The sequence below is a fragment of the Rhamphochromis sp. 'chilingali' genome (assembly GCF_963969265.1).
Source record: "Rhamphochromis sp. 'chilingali' genome assembly, chromosome: 18".
In the NCBI taxonomy this organism is placed as follows: Eukaryota; Metazoa; Chordata; class Actinopteri; order Cichliformes; family Cichlidae; genus Rhamphochromis; species Rhamphochromis sp. 'chilingali'.
Window position 1 is genome coordinate 21,597,360 of NC_137945.1, and position 22,407 is coordinate 21,619,766.

Sequence of the window (22,407 nt, forward strand, 5' to 3'; positions counted from 1 at the left end):
CCGTTTTCACTAAGGTGGTTATTTGTTTCTGGGTGCGCTTACATAAACGGGGACATCTGATGAACCAACTGTGTTCTGCCTGCCTCATTACATTATCTAGATTGTCAGGTAATGAAGTTCAATAAAGAATATAAAAAATAAAATGGCGAAAGGAAAATGTGTTGTTGCAAATAAGGCAAGAGGGCAATGCAGCAGAAAATAGCTGTGCTGTGAATTCATGGGTTAATATATTTATTTTACCACTCAGTGCTCTCTCAGCAAGGCTATTTATTTCATATATGACAGCTGCACATTAGAGTTATAAAACTTTAAACCTGATCCTCTTAAACATTACCGGCTCTTCAGTGCATTGAGATCTGATGCAGTCCCATAGCCTAATGAAGAATGTATGAAACATACTCCTCCAGCAGAAAATGACTGTTGCACTTTACAGCACGGTGTTGTTAAAAGACTCAGTGATAATGTGGCATATCATAGCAGACTTCAAAACACAAATCGAAACAGAACTTTCTTTGGATGGAGTATCTATTTAGCATAAGTAGGCCATGTGAAAATGAAGCCACCTTTGTGATGCTTATATTAAAAAAGTGGCAAAGTTAGTTAAGGTTAATAACTGTGATTGTGGTCTTATTAGTAAATATACAGTGTACACTCCTATTCACATTCTTTAAAATACAGGCAGCCGACAGTGCCTCCTGTCAGCTACCTAGTAGATACACCTATGGGATAAATTTGAAAATCCTAGGTGATTTTCAGAAAACCTAACCTCTGCTCTCTGACCTTGAGGTCAAACTGGTCCCAAGATTAGTATAAATGCAACTATGGCATTGATTTCCAATTTCTTCTCGAATTATCACATTCACAAACTTGGGTGTTCATGCTGCCCACCCGCCTGCCAGGTGGCGTGACGACAAGACCCCATCAGCTTTTGACAGCCGAGGGGTAAAAAGTTAATAAGTTGTTAACAGGTGATTTTCAGTAAGTGTGTTTATGTTTTTTACACCAACAGTCCTACCTGTATTACTGCATGTAAATAGTCATCATAGATGGACTTACAAATATCAAGTATCTATTATGAGGGCATTATATAAAGTGTTACCCGTCATACCAATTTTTGGTGCCTTTTTAAAAGGCCAAAAAGTCTTTAAATCTTAAATATCCATTAAATAAGTTTGATTAAACACACATAAACACACAATTCAAGTGGCCGTGACTACTATCCGGTCGTTAAGTCTGACGTCACTAGCTGTGTCCGGGCCTAAACTCCGCTGCAGGTCCATATATCAAACGATCACTATGGCATTACTGAGAGTTGAAAAACTGTCTAAAGTCTTTCATCTGTAATAAAATGATCAGCGTTCTGCTCTACCAGGTGTAACAATTGAGTTTAACATCCAGGCATCCATGAAAACGGAATTTATGACATTTAACAGAGTTAGAAGTTAGCAGGAAGTTAGCTCGCTAGCTTCTATCTAAATACAATATAGCATGTCCTGACTGCGGGGTTTTGGAAACAAATTAAAACGTACAGCTCTGTTATCACTTCCAACATAAATGAAGACAGAAAACTAAACAGCAGTGACGTTTGTAGGGTTACTGAAGTTGGGCTAGCTGGTATATAATGATGTGCTACGTGACCGCTAGCGACACAGCTATGTTAGCATAATATAAACAAGCTAACTTTTTTCCACTCGATAAAAGTTAACGTGAGTGTTCTCGGTGGTCAGGAACAAATGTAATCGCATGGCAGGATGCTGTAAAAGGACCAAACTTCAGCCAGGAGAACAACTGAGATAATCCATCCACAATACGAGGTTAGTCATTCATATACTGCTGCATGGGCTGGGCTGTAGTTACATCCTAAGGTTTTAAAAACTGAGCTTAAATAAATGATTAGTGGTAATAAAAGCCGAGGGAGGTCAACAGTGATCACTGACTGTTTTAGGAGCTTTTTGAGATTAAATAGAAGAAAATGCATAACATTAAACATGTAAACAACACAAAAGCCATATTAAACACAGACTACTTTAGGCCCGGAAGTAGGATTCGTCACATCATCACTTAACTACCGGATAACAAGCCACATTGAAGAACTAAGGAATATGTGCCAGATGAAACTGAGCTTTCCTTTCTCCCCATACGGTAAAAAAATACATTTTTCCTGGCCAAAATATATTTCAAATATATGGTAAATATATTTTGTATTTGTGATGCTCCAAAAAAATATATTTTTGAAATTGAAAATATATTTCTTTCAAACCAAAATACATTTCAAAACATATTTTAGGGTGAAGAAAATACATTTCCAACCTTACAGTAGAATGTATATCAAAGTATCCTTTATTTAAAATATATTTAGTGCAATAATGATGATAATGATAACAATACTAAAAGTAACATGTTTTATGCACATCTGCAAAAAACAGTTGGATTCAAACAAAACAGAGTCAAAGGTCTATCACGAATTAGGTTGTTTATTCATTTGCTTATAGTATTTCACATTACACAATATCTCACTATAATGTAGCGTTCATTGACTTTGAAATTATCTGTCAGTGATACAGTAAACAAGATACAACAACTGCTATGTACACTTTAGTTTTTGACAATATATACAATTTAGTACTTAAAGGAACACACTCCACTGTTTTGGAAATAGGCTCATTCTCCATCTCCCTCAGAGTTACAAATGCAGCGTCTTCTTTCTAGATCCGTACGTTAATAGGGCTCTGGAGCGTGATCTTACGGGATGGGGCGTAGCCAGGATTTTTGGTCAAGGCGCCATATTAGCAGGCCAAACAAATGCTTGCTGTGTGGTCGGTTGTAATGTTAGATTGCACTACCGACAAAGGAATAAGCTTGAAAACAGGCTCTCTTTTCATTGTTTCCTCACCTGGAAACATCATGAGGGAGCTTATGTGTTGGATGTTACCAAAAGAAGGCGTCTAGCCTGGATAGCAGCTGCGAGACGAGCTGATATTCAGTTCTCTACCAGCCACAGATATCTGTTGGTGTGCTCCAGTATTTTCATTCAGGTAAGTTCTAAATAAGTTCATATTATTATTTATAGCCTGTTAATTTTATTTTCAATAGCACAAACTTAGAACAAACATGCAGAACTACCTTCTATTTATAGAGTTGCTAATTATTTGGCATTATTGCAACAAACCAGCCTATGAAATGAATGAAACAAATCCTGACTGGGTTCCAACACTACACATGGGGCACTACGAAATCCCTGCTTCAAACTACATGCTACATACCACCATGCCAATCAGATTACTTCTTCCATGTGAGGGTAAAAAGGTGACCTTCCTGGATAAGATGGCAAAGGTTTGCTGCGTTTTGGTGAACATGTGCCCCAGTGTGGTAGTAAAACCAGGGAAAAATGCTCTTGTTAAATACTTTTAAGTCTTGTGCTGTTTATGTAGTGATAAGTTTTCAAAAGACACAGTAAATTACAGAATGCTAGTAGTGGGTGATATTATACAAATGCTGTCATGATTTTATGTGAACATTTTGTCATTTGTAAACTATACATAACATTTTTTCTACATTGTAACTGATGTGATGTTCGACAAAGTGCTTTTAATTAAAAATAGGCAAACATTTCTTTGTTTCTTTATTCAACTTTTGAACAGTGGTATTTAGTAAGTACATATTCAGTAAATGCAAAGTATTTACATGGCCCCCTAAATTAAAACATTATGGGTTATTCAGAACAGAACTATGCTTGGAAAAATATTGTCCCATCAGTTGATCCAACTCCTCCACAGTAGCAGGTGGAACTTTTCTTTTTTGAGGATGGCTTCTTTTACCTGTCACAACGAATGGTCTGTTTATGTTTTGATCAAGAACCTTTTTTTTGGGCAGCTGAAGAGGAGAAGTCTATCTTATGGCCAACCTCTGGCTGTATCTTGGTCATATTACCCAGCAAAACCCAGTATGCAGGTTCATCTGTAACAGTCCTTGTGCCACAGATCCTCACTGTTGCTTCTACATTAAACAGAAGAGCAGTGACATGGCTGCAAGTCTCCACGACTCTAGCCATACAGCTGCAGTGGGCGGCTTCAACCTTCCCTGTGATGCTCACAATGACCTGTGGCTGCAATGCTGCAATTCAGTCTTTAAGAGTGCAGGACCTAAAACACACACAGACAAAGTTCATTTAAAGACAAGAATTTTAATAAGCCAAGTCCGACACAAATGTGTTTTATTTACTTTCAAATCCATTTATCATAAATGTAACAAATAAAGTGTTTTTATGTATCCATCTATAGAACGCTGCATGTTATATTCTAAATCTGCATGTTTCTTTTTAGAAACCTATCAGCAAAAAATGAACCTAAAGTATGTAATGCAAGGATGTAATCACTTTCAAGAGGGAGAAAACAAAGTTCGACTTTAAGTGACAACTATGGACACCTAATATGACAAGCAGATTCTGCAGGTCATTAATCAATGTATAAAACTAAAACAGAATGTATTTTTAGTGACACAGGACACAAACAAGGAAGCAAGATGTGTAATTAGGATTATTTATAATAAATATGAATTAATTAGGGCAATTTCTTTAACCATAAAGAATAACTAAATCCTTCAGGACAATGTCACATCAATGCACTGAACTCACTATGTTATCCCTCTAACAGAGCCTCTACATGTTCTCACTGTAATTTCCCCCTCACGAATGAATTTTTGCTAGCACTAATTTGAATGCTGGGGGGAATCAAACGCATTTTACTCGCAGTACTCAAGCTGACTTACCTTTGCTTGAATGACGGCGTACTCACAACGTGGAGGCTTAAAAATAGCCAAATCTTGTACCCAGTCCTTGGTGAATTGGATGTGCGCCTCCAGAGATTTATAATTGTGAAATTGGTGCGCCGTGTATGCTCTGACTCCACAGACAAGGTATGAGAGTAGATCATGCTAAGTCAATAGCGGTTTGGTCTTCAGGGTTTCTACTCCACGGCTATATTTCATACGGGTCCACATTTCAACAATCAAGTACCGTCTCTTTGCATCTGGACAGAATCTGTCTCTATACCGTCATTTTCTTTTGAGCTACGTTTCAGAATGGTTCGTAGCAATCTTGTTTTGATTCGTGACCTGCCAAGATGGTGCTGCGCTCCCACAATGCATTGCGACATTACGTCAACTCCAAAGCCCTTTGCGTGCAGGAGTGTATGCGCATGCGCATTGCCACGGTGGTTTAAAAAATAAAGATATAATGAAAAGTAATTAATAAAAATTAAATATTTAAACATTCCCACAAATGTGCAATGAACGTGCAAAAACTCTCTTTAGTAGTTGTTGCTGTTTCTTTCTTTCTTTCTTCTTTTTTTTTTTTTTTTTGAAAAATAACGACGTCTCTGAGGTGCGAAATCTGACAGCGAGAGGAACGGCCGGATACAGGAGACGGGAAGAAACAAGCCGATTATGTTCGCGTTAATTAAGTGGTTGGAAGATGTAAAATTCTCAATTCTGCCAACTGAACATATACGAGATTTTAATGAGGATGAATAATTAGCCGGCATGGAGGAAACGGACCTTTATTTCGTGGAGTGGCGACAAGAAGCCAAGGCGGGTGGCCAGTCTAAGAAGCCTCCATCATCAAGCTAGCAGGTGCCTTTTCCCATATAATATTACTTTATTCTCGTGTATTTGGAACGGAAGCGTAGAGCTGCCACCCAGGCAAAAGAGAAATATAAGTATATCACGTTATAACGTGAAAAGTTTATCGTTCTAACAATATACTATCATGTTTGAACAACATGTTTGAACAACATTGTACGAAAAATGTACATAATTATCACGTCCGTACAATATTGTGCGAACGTGACAATTATGTATATTATAATAACGTGATATTATATTATACAAACATGAAAAGCATAATGTTAGAACAATAAACATTTCACGTCATAACGTGATACAGCTCTATTTTTCTTTTGCCTGGGTGGCAGCTCCACGCTTCCATAATTTGGTAATCAAAATATGTAACTTAATTAATTATATTGTGACGTACTTTTGCCTTTTCTTATTATTCTGCCTTCTCAATAACTATCAAAGCCTATTCACATTTAATTTGGCTTTCACAGAAATCCTACCTCTCCTTCTGGCTACAGAGTACTTACCAAGGTTAGAAACAAAGAACAGTTATGCTTTATTAATGTTCGCTAATTACAATGTTCCACATTTCCTTGCTTTTTAAGTCATTTTTAGGCTTTTTAGAGTTTTTGTTTTTTATTTTTTTAGCAGTAATGTTTCTGCCTATTTATTTCAGCCCATGAAATCGAATGCAGATCTTCCTAATGTGAGATTTACATAAATGTAAGTAATTTTGTTTGTCATTGTCATTAATGTTGTTGCTGTTGTTGTTTTTGTGCAGTTTGCAATCATATAAACCTAGCAAGCATCAGTCAGCACAGTGACTAACCTAAACAGATTCTTGCTTTATTCACATATATTATATGTAATTATATATACCTGCACATTGTACCTAGGGTTGCAGCCACTTGGCCCCACCCCATTGTTGTGACAGCCCTGATTGTACTTATACACTGCATCTGAGCAGGGAACAGTCTGCCACATTAATGTATTTTTAAGTGACTTGTTTGTAATACATGAATTTGTTTTTTACAGATGTCAAAGTCTCAACCTCATGCTGCCCTCCCCCATCCTCCTAAAGTAAGTATTTGTTGTTGTAGTTTTTTATGCGGTGTCTGTGTCACATGCTAATCATAATTATTGAAATAACTGTTTTCTAACAGATTTTCCAAAACACTAGTTATGTTTGTTGTCATTCAGACCAATACTACTGCTTAGACATTGTTTAGTGGTCATGCATGTTTGACAAGCTCGTTATGATACCAAAACAGTAGGCCTATCACAATAATCGATATATCGACTTAACACACAATACATGTACATGACCTCAATAATTGTTGATGATGTAATTTATCCGCCATTATATTTACAAAAATAAAATATAATGATAACATAACAATAACATTAAATAACATTGTTTTCTATTTGTTAGAAAATTTACTATTTATTCAAGTTTTTAAGGTATCTAATATTTTGATTCCTAATTTCAATGATCTAAATACTTTAAGAATTAGATGTTGGTTTGTCAATTGAAAGTGTGTAGATCTTGCATTATTATGGTGTTATATTATGATTATACATTCAAAGACATAAAATGGTCTTAAAATGACAATGACATAACTTGTCGCAATTGTTTATGGGGCAATATACCGACCAACAAAAAGTCGCTATCGTAACAGGCCTTCAAAACAGACGGTTTTATGATTGATAAATTCAAAAAATAAATACATTTAATTTCTCTGAGATTCTCTAATATTCAGTTACAGTTCACAACACAGTTACCCGTACATGCAGTATTATACTGTAAATATAAATCTCTGCATTTAGCATCCCACTAGAAGCGTCACAGTTACTGCCTCTTTTTTTTTTTTTTTTTTTTACAAATACCTGTACTATCACTAACACATTTACTGTTTTACTTTTAGCCTGTGGATACAAATGCAGATTTCCTTAATGTAAGTTGTGCATTTTAATTACATCATGTTATTTTTATTATTATTTATTTATTTATTTTATTTTACATTCAAATATTTCAAGCTTCTTGGTTAAAGAAGCTTGATTGCTAGTAGGTAAAGAATAGTTCACCTATAATTCATATTCCCAATTAATTTCTCACCTCTGATTGAATGCCTTTGTTTGTTTTCCTTTTGACTATAACAAAACATTTTTGCTGGATATATATGGTGAATTTATATGCATAGATACAGTCGTAGTGCTTGACACATGCAAACAGCAGTAGATGTACTAAAAAGGAAATAATTACAATCATGATGTTGATTGCTGATGTCAGTATATATATTTTAGAGGAATGTTTTGTTTTTCACCCAAAATGAACTATATTGCTTCAGAAGAGATTTATTACCCTATATAAACAGTATCTATATATTGTTCTGTTTTTTGTTTGTTTTTGTTATTTTCAGGTTCAATGGTGCGTGTTCTTCTAATGGCCGCCTTCCCACTGGAGGTTTTGATCCACAGCAATTTAAAAGGTAATCAGCTTTGAAAGTCAGTTCAAATGGTTAGCTAATAGTACTTTAAAAAGCCTACAACTCTGTCACCAGTTTCTTTACCAAAAATTACCCATAAAAGTATCGCTCAATAGCATATATTGTAGTTCAAATGTTTAGTTGTACAAATATCAAATTTTTGGAAATCTAAAACTAGTCAAACACTCAAATGTTCATGCTTTTTATAGGAGGACAGAGCAAAACGGACATCGGCGCAGAGTGAAGAACACTATGACACTATGACAGCCATATATAGTAAGTGAAGACTTTCTGTGTATCTAAAATTGCATACAGCACAAGTAACTTACTTTGCAACCATTAAAATAGGTTGTAAAGTAAGTTACCAATACAAATAGGTGATGATGCATTGTAGTGGTTGGTCTCAGACAAAGAAGGTCAACAGATTTATGAATGCTGGAAGGTAAGGAGAGACGACCAAAAGGGGTGTTAGCATTACTGTAATGTGAACTGGATAGACTTCCCATCTAGGAAAAAAAAGAGGTAAAATTATGCGTAAAATATATCTGTATTAATATCTGTATCTATATAAACAGAAATATCTGTTTGCTAAATGAAGCCAGCTAACATAAATCACATTTTTATTTTAACTCTGATAAAAGTAATAGAACTGTGACTTTTGTTTGTTACAGTGGCGGTAAGGAAGGGGTTTCCCAGCGTGTCCAGAAGGGCTTTGAGGATTGCCGTGAAAGCTGGGGGAACTGAGACTGCTGGAAAAGGAAAAGAAATTACATTTTAAGTATGCTGACTTATGTTCATACAATCACACACACATATACACATACACACACATATGTGTGTGTGTGTGTGTGTGTGTATATATGTATATATATATATATATATATGTATATATATATATATATATATATATATATATATATATATATATATATATATATACACATACACACACACACACACACACACACACACACATATGTATATGTGTGTGTGTTTCTTTTAGAATGTTTGAGTATGTAATGAGAATAAACTTATAAAATGAATATTCCTTGCTTGATTGATATGCTATATGTATGTTTTAAACATCAAATAAAGATTTCTTTCAGATGTTACATGTGAATGTGTTTTCTTAGAAATATATGAAGGGTTAAATTTATATTTTTTTGAATGATTTTAAATAAATTTAAATTGTATTTTGAAATATATTTTATTAATATATTTCAAAATATACAAAAAATGGCCAAAAAATATATGTGCTAAAAAACATTTCAAAATACATAAACATATTTCAAAATGTATTTTAAAATACATTTTGAAATACATTTCAAAATATACAAAAAATGGCCAAAAAATATATGTGCTAAAATACATTTTAAATATATAAATATATTTCAAAATGTATTTTAAAATATATTTTTTTACCGTATGGGTCTTCTTTCTTTTCACGGATCTGTCAGTTTCTCTGTTAAAGAGAAGCCCTAAACTCCCCTTGCCTTGTGCTCAGGTCGAGATATACTCAGTAACAGTACACTCTCTTCACTTCTTTGTCTCCCCCCTCCTCTCTTGGGTTTCTTTTCTTTCTCTTCCTCATCTCGCTTCTCCATCACTCTCTTGCTTCTATCCCCCTCATTAGGATGTCAGATCTCATTACAGAAGAAAAACAGCCGATTTAAAGGAGAAAGCAGATTGGTTTAATGGTTTGATGCAAATCCCTTCTCGTATTTTTTTCTTTCCTTTTACTGAGCATGTTTATGTGTGCAAATTCACACTGGAGAAAGGAACCAGTGCCACGGGGCTGCATATTCAAGCAAAAATAATCATGCTTTGCAAAAAACTTCACAACAAGCAAACAAACACACACACACACTTGCACTTATGTAACAGACCAGAGTTGATCCCTTGTCCCAGCAACTGAATACATTTCAGTTCTGAAACATAATGAGGAAAAAAGTTTTGAACACTGCAGTATTTCCAGATAAGACTACAAACAACTACATGAAATTACTGTCTGTCATCCTTAAAAAGAGGAGCTAGCAGTTGTAAGGCACTACAGTCCATTAGACTAAAATTATGCCAAGAATTGAAAATACATGACATAAAATGGACATAGATATAAAGTGTATTAGAGATATTTAAAATGCATAATGTCTATGTGAATAACACCACAGCAAAATATAGTGTAGAATATCAATAAGAATTATTTGCCAAATGCAGTGCACTGTCCACACTATCTGGTCAACACATGACAAACTTTTATTACATACACTTAAGAAATGGGGAATGTGAGATTACAGTTTTTACACTGACTGAAATTTTCTGTAAAATGTATTTAAAGTCCAAAAAAAAGAAGTGTATTCACTTTTATTCATACAGCCTGGCAGCATTCGGTTGTCTGGATCCGCAAGCTGTTCAGAAAATATTACTTTGTTTTTACTGTGGCTTAGTGACTACTGATTGTCTGAATTTGTATCTGTCTCTTCTAAAGATATGTTAGGGATAGATGTTAAAATATAAACCATCTCTTATCAACTGCAATAGACCAACCTTGAGAAATAACAGCTACACTGAATCCAGCCATTCTCACAGTCACCACCTGAGCTACATGCAGGCCTAATGTTAAGCTATTAAAGAGAAAAACAGCCACAGTCATTCAGAGACACTGTTATTCCCAATGGTTAGAGTCATTAATACAAGTCAAGATAGCTTTTATGAGATAAAGAGGGAAAGTACAAAGACAAAAAAGTAAGCGCAAATGCAGAAGGGAAGGACGAAATGGTAGAAAACAAGGAGAGGTCAGAAAAAAGGAAAGAAAAAACAGACAATACGGGCATAAAACAGCACGAGGTAAAGACTTACATTCTTCTCTTAATTAGCAGAGATGATAGATGAGACAGAGGAACAAAAAAAAAAGTTAGAATGGTAAACATATTTGTAAAGAGAAAAAGGAAATCATTGCAAGCAGTAGGAGGGATCACAACATCATTAAGATAATGGAGAAAATGAGACTGATGTTACAGAAAAAGGAAGCGATTGTAAATTAAGACAGGAAAGCATAGTGACAAGTGAAGCGTAGGCTGATTTTAGAAGCACAATCTCTTGTGGGAAAATATACCAGCATGTAGGTGTATTCATGTGCGCGCTGGAGAAGATGTGGCCATGCAGGAATAATCGTTTAAAATAGGCCGCATTAACCTGCAGCCCTCTGGGGCACTGGCCTGGTTTAATCCAAGAATGAAACACATCACTGCCTGCACACATGCATGCAAAAACACGCAAATACACACTCATAGTTGCTATACATAGAGTTGTGCTGTGTAGATGTAAAAGTAATGAAGAGGCTGAGACTGTAGCAAATCACTGAAGAAGATTGTGTAGATGTGAGAGATGTTTGATCGGGGGGTGACACATGTAGTCGAGGTTTAGTAAAAGCTTTTTTATTTTTCCTTCAGTTGTATTAGCCACAGTGACAGTGCTGTTAATGCAACACTCACAGCAACAATTAATGTAGTGCTGAAATGAACTGAGCTAGAAGACTTGAGAGCTGTGGAAGCCAAGCAGACAGGTTTACCAATTACCAACATTTTAAACTCAACTTGAGTGAACTGTCAAAGTGTGCTGACAAATAGCTGTCCGCTGTGCTGGGAGACAATGGCTTCCTGAGACTACAGGTCTGTTGGTTTACTGCAGTGTTGGACATAAAATAAGCCATCAGACTAGCAGAGTATTGTGAAAATCAACATCATTCTGGCAAAAGTTTGCCACAATGTAACTAACTTAGTCACAACTCTAACATTTTACCTTCTAAAATCATTTGAACTATAGATCAGAGGCCACCGTATATCCACTTTACTCGCTTCTTCTTCATGTCCTGTTTGTTCCTAATTCGCATTTCCTTTCGTGTGTCTCTTTGAGATAAAACCGGCCCAGAAAAACAGTAGCTATAAAAACAGCGCACGCAAAATTAGAGTCACTTAGATGGCTTTTGTTGTACCACGTTGCTCCTCTTCATAGTTAAGTGCCCAGTTAAATAATGCTATGCCCCCTGCTCTCAGCGAATATTGTGGGCTTCATTTGACTGCCTTGTTTAAATTGGCCCTAAATTAGACTGACACTGTGCACCACACACTGCAGACCTCTGACTACAACTTTGGAAATTTTGAAGTCAAATACCCACACAAAACTGTCTCTCTTTTCTTTTCAGCAAAGGGATGACTTATAGCATTAATTACATTGATCCATGCCAGCTTAATGAACCAATAATGTGAGCTTGCCATTGCCAAGAAAAGGCACTATGACATAATTAATGACTTACCGCTTACTATGTCAGCACAGCCCTTATCAGTTCATTATGTGCCATCACTCTATGCATTATGAACCTTATTAGACAACCTCCTTTTCACTGCACATGCTATTCACACAAATTTCAAAATACGCTGTGTAAAGGCCAAGCTTTAATTCAATAGCCCTGAGACTTCAAGGTGCTGTTAATCTTCGGTGTGTTGTTCTTGCAGTGTAGTTACAAGGGCCAAGCGCAGCAGGGAAATATTTGTGCATGAGATAAAATATATGCTCTGATGAAGGATTTAGCTCCAACAACATCAGACAATCTATTAAAACACTGTATCATTGGAGAAGTGCATTGTAAACTTCCAGTGTTACAATTAAATGCACACGGTCTAATCCACAGTCTATTGATTTTCGTAGCTGCAGTGCAAATTTCCTTTGTGAGTTTCTCATACCCATCTATTGAAACTACAAATACAAGGCACAGTAAATTATAGATAACACTGGATTATCTCTGTGCACTTCTGAAGCATACTTATTTAAATGATTTCTGCTTGCAAAGACAATGATATCACTGTATGAAGCGTTCTGAATTTCACTGATTGTAATCAAAGCAATATCCCACAAGAATATGAGCAAACCCAATGACCCAACTCTGAAATGTGCTTCAAAAGCTATGCTTGGTGCTTATGGAAGATGTTCTTTCCTTTTAAGTGAGTGAAACTGATGAACTCAAACTCTGGTCTAGGGTGGCACATTTACTGTCATAATTCTGACCTGAATGCTAATGATAGCTATTAAGGATCGACTCGTTAAAGACGTCGACGGAGCTGTGAAAGCGGCTTGAGAGACTTGGGTGTTTTTTTGTGGATATGATACCGTAATGGGATTAACATGGTATACCTAAACCCACAACGAGATAAGCTCAATGAGGTCCTATTAAAAATACACTGCTGGCAACAATGGAGAGCGAGTGAGAATGACTGTGTGAGTTCGATAGTAAATGTATCCAACTGCAGTTCATTGCGAATAAAAAAAAGGGAAAAAAACATCCACACAGCCTATTGTGCTTCACAAACACAATAAGCTTGGCAATGCCTTTTTCTATGCCACTTACTCTTTATTTTTCATAAAGCATTATCTTCATTTGGCTCTAGACTTGATAGAAATTCACTGGACCAACTAGACAACATACCATTCACTTTGTAGAAAAGAAAACTGGCACTGACGAGGGTTGATATATTCAGTGCAAAGGTATCTCAGTTGTTCCTGACATTGGTTAACAAGTATTATTTTTGCTTGGTGACTGATTAAAAACAACTTTAGATACTAGAGAACACACATATTGTCTCATTACAAAAGTTAATTGCAGCACATTTTTGCATTTTTATGTTAGACATGATGCATTATTTGCCTAGTGTGTGGCAGAAAAATAGTGGATATCATAAACTATTCAAGGACCAATTCTTATATTTTAAACTATGGAAAAGCTGTTGAAGTTACACTTTATATTTAAGACATATATGGGTTGATCTTCCTGAGCAGAAACACACCAATGGGCTTAAAAATGCCATCTACAAAATCAAGGACTGTTCTTTGTTGTGAACCATCTTGGCCTTGCTCAAATATGGACATGTATTCTGAGATGTACTGGTATTTAAGGAGAATTTTTAGGTATCTATATGTGTAGTATGTATTTTTCTGAGAGCTTTTTACTTTTACTGTGGCTACATCTATCTCTACAATATATATTTCTACTTTCAAGTCCTTAGATTTTCAAATTAGGCCAGTTACTTTACATTAAATGACTCTCTCATACAATGACTGCTTCTGCCATCCGTGAACAATTTACCATGGCGTCAAGCAAAGCACAGTGCAGTGTTGGAGTGCAGTCTTTGCATGACCAATAGAAATGAGGAATGACATGAAGTGGGTACATATTATACACATACACATCACTGGGCGCAGAAAGAAAAAAGACATACACAGATTGCACAACACATATTTGGGACCTTCACTTAGCCTAGCAGGCAGAGCAGTGAATGTAACTCTCTTTGTGAAAGGGCCTTAATACATTCAATTGATTTGAACCTAAATCAACTGGAACAATAACACATAAAAGACAATCATATTGGCTTATCTATCACCGGAGCCTAATGCTAGTTAAAAACAATGAAAGAGGGAAAAGCCATAATTTATGTATAATTTCTAGTCGTATACTCAAGGGTTTAAGTAGGTCAGAACTATCAGAATAGTGTTTTTAGTGAAAATTTCCACAACTTTTGGTTACATTACTAAAGCATAAGAAAAGTGAGAGTGATCATGAAGGAAATAGCATGGAAGGTAATTTTAAATGGAGCATTTCTAACAGTCAGAGAATATCAGCAGGAGCTGAGCTCTAAACTGATCACCAACTGGCTGAGTTGGATCAGGTGGAAGGGGAAGTTAGTGGGCAGGGCTGGCACAGCCAAATGTATTATGATGGTGTGGTGGGAACATCTAACAGATCTTAAATTCCTACCTCCGGCAGAAGTTTGACAGCATTCCGAGGGAGACTCGGGAGACTGAGTCTACCACGTGGATCATGTTCTGCACCTTCATTGAGGTGATTGCACGGACCTGTGGCCACAGGGTAGTTGATCTGTTTCATGGTTTTACAGTGTCTGAACCAGATGTTGGATGGTGGTGAAGAAAGCAGTCAAGCTGAAGAATGGGTCCTATTGAGCTTGGTTAGCCTGTGGGACTGAGGGCAGGTAACAAGCGCGGTGTGGCTCTGGCTCCAGCAAAAATTCAGGTGTGGGAGGAGTTTGGTGAGGCCATGTAACAAGATTTTTGGTCTACCTCAAAACAATTCTCGCAAACCGTCAGATGCCTCAAGAGGAGGAAGCAGTGCTCTGCTCACATTAGGTACAGTGGGAGTGGGGTGCTGCTGACTTCAAGTGGGTATATAATCAGGTGGTGGATGGAATACTTAGAGGATCTCGTCTGAGTCTGGGAACGAGACGGATAACTCAGATTGAGGTATCTGTTTGACTACACTTTGGTAGTCTCAGGATCTTGTCTTTGCTTTTAGTGGATGATATAATTCTGTTCACATTATCAGGTGATGGCTTCCAGGTCGCACTGGAGTGGTTCTTAGTTTAGTGTTAAACAGCAGAATTGAGAATTAGCATCTCCAAGTTTGAGACCGCAGGTCTCAGTGGGAGAAGGTTGAAATGCCCACTCTAAGTCAGGGACAAGTTATGATTATAATATGACAACAGGTTTAGCCCATAAAGAACTATTTTTTTTGCTTTTGTCCTATAGATATATCTCACAGAAGTTAAATCAGTACTTCAACTCACCTCAACTTCAGCCTGTTTCTTACCTACTGAAAACAAAATTAAGGCCAGAGAGCCACACAAACAAGCCCAATACCTAACCAATAAGAACGAGACCCTCTTTGGATTGGCTAGCTGCTTTTCTGAATCTCCCTCCAAAACATTTCATATAAAAAGCTTGCCACTGAAATGCAACGTTGTGCTTTTCCAAAAGCCAGCACCTTGATTTACCCTATACCAGTTGATCTTCAACACAAGACCTCTGTGTGGCTGTAACTTTTTCTCTTTCTCCTACTCAGCAGCTATTCCAAGGCTATGTGACTATAGCGCACTTCCTTTCTGCTGAACATGTGAATACTGAAAATACAAATGGATTAAATCTAACACAGTTTTAAATTACACCTCTTACCAGCTGGTTACAGTCACCATCAAGGTCAAAACTTGGATTTTTTTACCTACCTTTACTCCTTCACTAAATGCTTTTTGCCTCTGTGAGTCTAATTTGTGTACTACTGTTGTATCATACACTTTATAGAGAAAGTGGTTGCCCTTGTTTTCCATAACATACTCTTAGTCACTTGTCAGAGATGACTGAGTTTATTTACCTTAAACACAGTTTCAGAGTTCAGGGCTTAAACTCTAAAATGTCTAAGCCACACGAAGTAGAAACAAAACAAAACATGAAACTGCATTGATGATACAATTTGATGCAATGACTGCCTTACCTGTGTTGTTGCGGTAGGGCCCTGAGTCTGGGCCCTGGCTCTGGCTAAGGCTTCTCATGGGGCCCTTGTTGTGATAGACACGTTCTTCATAGATCGGATCTATGTGGTGCTCTGGGGACCCCAGAGGCCGAAGGGGCTCTTGACTATGCTGACTACTGTAGGAGCCACGAGAACCTAGAGTGAAGAAAGAGGAAGTAAAAAGATGTGAGTACAACACAGTGAAAAAGGAATGACAAAGTGAAAGGCAGAAAATGAGGAAAGAAGATGAGCAGGTTAGAAACAAAAAGGATGGAGAGGGTTGAGTAAGAAGTATTTGACATGTGAAAAGAGAGGTAAAATAAAGACATAAATGTGTATATGGTATTTAAACGAAAGGAAAATAAAGAAGCATATGCGGCAACAAGTCTATTTGAATTTTAGAACTGTCCATTGCCATTCTTCACCTACGCTGATGTAGACTAGTGTTGTGGGATAATTAGGACGCTGTAAACAAAGTCGTTCTGAGCAACTAAGGGTTTGGTAGTGTGTGTTCGTCTGTCTGTGTTTGTACGACTGGTAAGGAAGTGAGAGAGTTATAGTTCAAGCAAATCAAAAGCAGAGAAAAAAATAGAGACATATGCAGCAACAAATGAGATAAGAAGAAATATACAGATTGAGAGAGACAGAAAACAGGGAGTGATGCCTCTGCATTTAATTTTTTTAATCTCCATGGAACACATTGCTGTTCGGCAGCTATAAAATAATGAGATGCAACCCCCCCTTCCCCCTCTCTCCTTTGCTCTGTGTTTGGCAGGAGTCCCACAGAAAAAAACATGACAAGGAAACATTGACAGCAGGCATTTGTTCATTACACAGCAGGACAAATGTAAGGCAAGGGGCCTCCCAATGAAGACGAGGAGACCCAAAATTAAAATTAGGCAAGGGTAGAAAAGTAGCAAAGTGGGGGAATATGGGTTTATATGGGAGGGTTTAGGTGACATGGTGCGAGATAGAAATAAAAAGACATAAATAGTCATACATACACTGAGTTAGAAAGCTATGAGTGACTGAGATGGTCCAGTGGAGCTAATGTCATATCATATTACAATAGTTTTCAGTGCACTTGAAGTCGCATGCCAAGAAAGTTACACGGGATGATGGGCCAGTGCACGAAGATTCAAACCTCCATGTGAATCCATCATCAATGTAACACAGTCAAATACCTCAATCTGTCAGGTTATATCAGAAATCAATGCATATTAATAGACTTTGCCATCTAAGTAGGATTAAATATATGCACACCGAAGAATGAATCAGCCAGAGTTTTGGGTGAGTTCATTGTGAAACCTGGCCCCACCTTATCATGCGAATTCCTGAGGTCAGATGGCCCAGGATGTGAGTGGGCATTAAGGCGTCTGGGGAGGGAACTCAAAACTGGATTATAGATGGCAGACAGTTGGTGTCGTAAGCATGCTGTACAGTGCAGCGAGGAATGCCCAGACCTCTACATCGGAGAGACCAAACAGCCACTTCACAAGCGCATGGCACAACATAGAAGAGCCACCTCTACAGGACAAGACTCAGCAGTTCATCTGCATCTTAAGGATAAAGGACACTCTTTCGAGGATGCCAATGTTCACATTTTGGACAGAGTGTACAGATGGTTTGAAAGAGGAGTGAAAGAAGCCATCTATGACCACTGTGTGATCTTTGAGCAGAGGCGGTGGTTTACAACACCAACTGTCTGCCATCTATAATCCAGTTTTGAGTTCCCTCCCCAGACGCCTTAACGCCCACTCACATCCTGGGCCATCTGACCTCAGGAATTTGCATGATAAGGTGGGGCCAGGTTTCACAATGAGCTCACCCGAAACTCTGGCTGATTGGGACCCACACCCAGTTTCACAGGTGAAACCTCTCAGGTGATTAGAGGATCATCAGGGGGTCCTTTTGTCCCTCTGTGGGGGGAAACTCCCACTAGGTTTAAATCTGGGACTCCCCACCATTTGACCTTAGAACTGAAGAAGCTTCTCGGATGAGAGGTGAAACATCTTCAAGTAACTTAAAGAAGTCCAGACGCTTTTCTTTGCAAGCTCCTTTGACAACCTATTATCCTATTTCTTTACTATTATGGCAGATGATAAACCGCTGTTGCACCTCAACTCTGTCCTTCTTTCAGCTGTGTGGTTATCTGACTGGCCTGTTAACCTCCCAAGCCTATGAAAGGTTGGCTGCATCCCTTCATACTCTACTGGCCAGCTGTAGCCAGATGGTGAACTCAAACAGCAAGAGGACAAGGGTGTCAGCATAAGGGAAGAAAAAAGAATAATAGATACTGGAAGAACAGACATTAGAACTGCCGTGGACCCCAGGTGAAAATACAGTGAATTTTACAGGACTGAAAGACAATATGAGAATATGCATAAAAGAATACTAATTAGAGTCGTGGACACACCCATTAACAGCATGACTCATCTGAGCTCTTTCACTTCCTCTAGTGCCTTTCATCTTTGAAGTCTTGGTGAGTTGGTTTTATTTCATTATACATTTACTCTTTGGCTCACGGGGGCCCACTCATGGAAGTACTGACCTCTTTCTTTAAAGAGGAAGTGGAACTTTAAGACAAAAATGACAGGCTGATGTAGAGAGTGAGAGAGATCCACTCATATGATGTTTTATTCAGTAAAATATTTAAAATGAATAACAACATGCCAAACCCAACTCTGGCTCCTTGGTGAATTACAGTCCTGCCTGTTTAGTAAAAAATAGAGCAAACTACATTTTTACCTACAAAAATATAGCAAGGAGCTGCTCATTCACCTGTATATTGTAATTCCACCAAGAATGGTAGTATAGTTCTCAACGGCAGATTTAATATTAAAGATGACTGTTACAACATTTTTTCTGAGAAGCATAAATTAAAAAAACAGAACAAAACTATATATTGAATTTCCACAGCTTTGAGTTTCCAATGTTAACCAGCAACTATTTTCAGTGCCAATAAAGCTCCGCATCAAACCACACATTATATATTGTATGCTGCATATATTATCCTGCATTGCTACCATGGCAATATTTAGACCCAGTGAACTATATCACACCAGCCCTTCATACAAAAAGCACAGACAGTAAACGTCTTTTTTAGGCAATTTCTGTTGTACGCAGCTTAACTCTGGCATAGAGTAGGAGCTGTGAAGCTGCTAAGTACCTCTCCAAACATGCTACTCAGATGAACTCTACTGTGCTTTTCCTAGGAGCACATCATCCACTCCGATAAGCCATTTTCTGAGTAACACTATCTACACACAATTCATGCTTGGTAGGATTTTGAAAATGTGGTAACTATCAGACCTTACAGGTGAAATAAAGCATAGTGCATTGCCAGCATGAATTGCCATTAAATTGCCCTCATGCAATCAACGACAATCTGGTAGTCTATGCACATGATAGCAAACTGCGTTAATTTTATTTCCCCAGTCCACTCCTGCTCACGTCTTTCTTTTCTACTCCATTTAAAGCCTTCAGGAGACATGGAACCTGAGGCAATGCGTCAAGATCACAGTTGCACCCTCAGGGTAAACCATGAAGGTCATGTTCCTATCACCGTAGCTCTAAGTTTAAAGAACTAATCAAATAAACTTACTCCATGTAGCATGGTTCAATCAATATTCATCTATTTTATTTTTTGTTTCATTTTTTTGATGAAAAAAAAATCAAAATACACACAGGAAAAAATGTCCATGGCAAAGGATGCTCTAGCAGAGTCACCAAGAACAACCTTTTCCTTACTTCACTCACAGTTACAATTAAACTACAAAATGTCCTTTCTGAAGTCAGTAAGAAGAAAAAAACACAGCAGATCAAGAAGAAGATAAATCATTTCCTAGTGTATTGAAAGCAATGTCAATATTTATAGACCTACAGTTGGGTCTATAGATATTTTGACACCGGTTTTAGTACATGTAACCCTGGGAAACGCCAAACAGATTGTATCTTAATCTAAATCCATTTGGTACTTTTAAGAACTGGCTGCACTAAGATCAGTGTCCTTCCCTACACCCAGCTATTGGACATGCGTATTGGAAGACATAATTAGGAATTTTAATAATTTTAAGTCATTCTTAAAGCAGGTACACAGCTGTGAGTGAAATAGCTCATAATTCTCAAATATAACTGCTGATAGCTTAGTATATTAATTCTAAAGTTTAAACTTTCTAACGGGCAGCCTCAGAGACACCGATGCCTCCTTTGAAGTATAGCCTGAGATATCAACCACAGCACAGCGATGTGCTTTTTCATAGACCGGCTAATTCAACAGATTTAAACATAGCAATTGACATTTCTAAGAACAGCAGTGTGATGCAATGAAATGTAACAATTAGACTACAAATGCTCCACTGATACGAGATACTACATCTGCAGCACAAACAGACAATCGAAGATACACTGTGAGCGATTTACTTACATCCCCTTAGTATTCATAGTATACTTAGTTTAATACGGATTACATATTTTGGAGGGTTTATGTTTTGTGCAAGCACATGAAACTCTACACGACAGTGCATGAATGTGTCAACCCCCACCTGCCAGACTTCCAGGTCTCTGCAGTGTAGCAGTAGCGTAGAGTTCGTGGGAGATCTTGTACTGGTCAGAAGCGTGATGAGCTGCCAGTCGTTTGGGAGACAGAGTTGCATAGCTCCCTATGCCTGAACTCATCTGCAGAGACGAGAGTTGCTGGATTGAATAGTTAAGAATACTGAGTGTGGCAGCCAAATATGTAACAGCGGGCATGGCTCGTGTTTCAGTTTGATTGGTGTGGATAAAAAGTTTTTGTACTGACATGTTTTTAAGTTTACATTGCCAAATTGGCTTTGTTCAAATGCAAAACATTTGGAAAAGGGTGTATAAATGCAAATGTCCAATCATTTTAGAGTCAAGGATGTAATTTACACAACAATCTAAATATATAACTAAAAATAATTGCCCTGCAGCTGCCCTGTGTTATTATTTGTGTGACCAAACATCTGGTAGAATGTAAATAATATAATAGTAACACCAGCCATATGGTTTTAATGCACTGTATAACTACACAGTGTCATAAAATTACACTTACAACAAATAACACAACTAACAATTACACATCTGTTCAATCGTTTAGAAAAACATAATCACTACTGTAGAATCAGTTAAACTGTAATGTAAATGTATAACAATAATATAATATGTACAAAATGGATACAATAACTAAATTCCTCCAAGCAATCTGTGATTACAGCCACTGTGAAAGAGGTGAGGAGAAAGCTAACACAGCTTTAACCTTATGTACATACAAACTGGATATGACACATTCCCACAATCAAAATAATAAGTATTTCTATGCATTAGTGTGAGACACCATTCAGTTATATAGCACTTGTCTAAAGTCCTTTCACTTTGCAGAAGTGAATTTATATTCCACTAAGTGCAGTTGCATTTGCATTCATTATAATATTGTATAACCCGTGGTAATTTTAATGGACTTTAAATGTATGCTTCACATAAAAATCTTCTCATTTTATAGTCTATTATCACAAAATACATTTCCTTTCTGTGTGTGTCCACATTGTATAACTGTTGAACGATCTACCTGGTGAAGAGGGGAAGATGTGGAGCTGGCCCCTCCCCCTCCTGCTGTGGAATTAGGTGGAGATGTCACCCTCAGGGGGGAACCGCCCCCTCCTGCTGTTGTCACAGCAACTGTGGTGCTGAAAGACAAATGAACAAAGTAGCATGATTTGTTTGCGCGCATATATATATATATATATATATATATATATATATATATATATATATATATATATATATATATATATATATATATATATATATATATATATATATATTCAAATATTCAAACAACTGATTGCTCTTCATGTTTAAGAACAATCATTTGTCATGTGTCATGTACAGGATATGTTTTTATATGCTGGCATAAAGAAGCTGACAATCAACTTGCAAGAC

At 37.2% G+C, this 22,407-nt stretch overlaps 1 protein-coding gene and 2 long non-coding RNA genes across 3 annotated transcripts in view; 1 reads left to right on the forward strand and 2 right to left on the reverse strand.

Moving 5' to 3' along the window:
• ctnnd2a (catenin (cadherin-associated protein), delta 2a) overlaps positions 1–22,407 on the reverse strand; it is a 273,917-nt gene that overhangs the window by 115,043 nt on the left and 136,467 nt on the right. Inside the window, exons 9-11 of the mRNA XM_080865626.1 lie at positions 22,034–22,151; positions 20,991–21,123; positions 16,429–16,602 (exon numbers count right to left, since the gene is read on the reverse strand). Coding sequence (XP_080721752.1) covers positions 16,429–16,602; positions 20,991–21,123; positions 22,034–22,151 — 425 coding nt within the window. The remainder of the gene's footprint in view (positions 1–16,428; positions 16,603–20,990; positions 21,124–22,033; positions 22,152–22,407) is intronic.
• Positions 3,610–5,311, reverse strand: LOC308386235. The gene is made up of 2 exons (XR_013969751.1): positions 4,768–5,311; positions 3,610–4,142 (listed from the first exon to the last, which is right to left on the reverse strand). It is a non-coding gene; the product is annotated as an uncharacterized lncRNA (long non-coding RNA).
• On the forward strand, positions 5,387–8,785 carry LOC308386234. The gene is made up of 8 exons (XR_013969750.1): positions 5,387–5,628; positions 6,105–6,144; positions 6,290–6,336; positions 6,649–6,693; positions 7,539–7,568; positions 8,034–8,102; positions 8,309–8,375; positions 8,771–8,785. It is a non-coding gene; the product is annotated as an uncharacterized lncRNA (long non-coding RNA).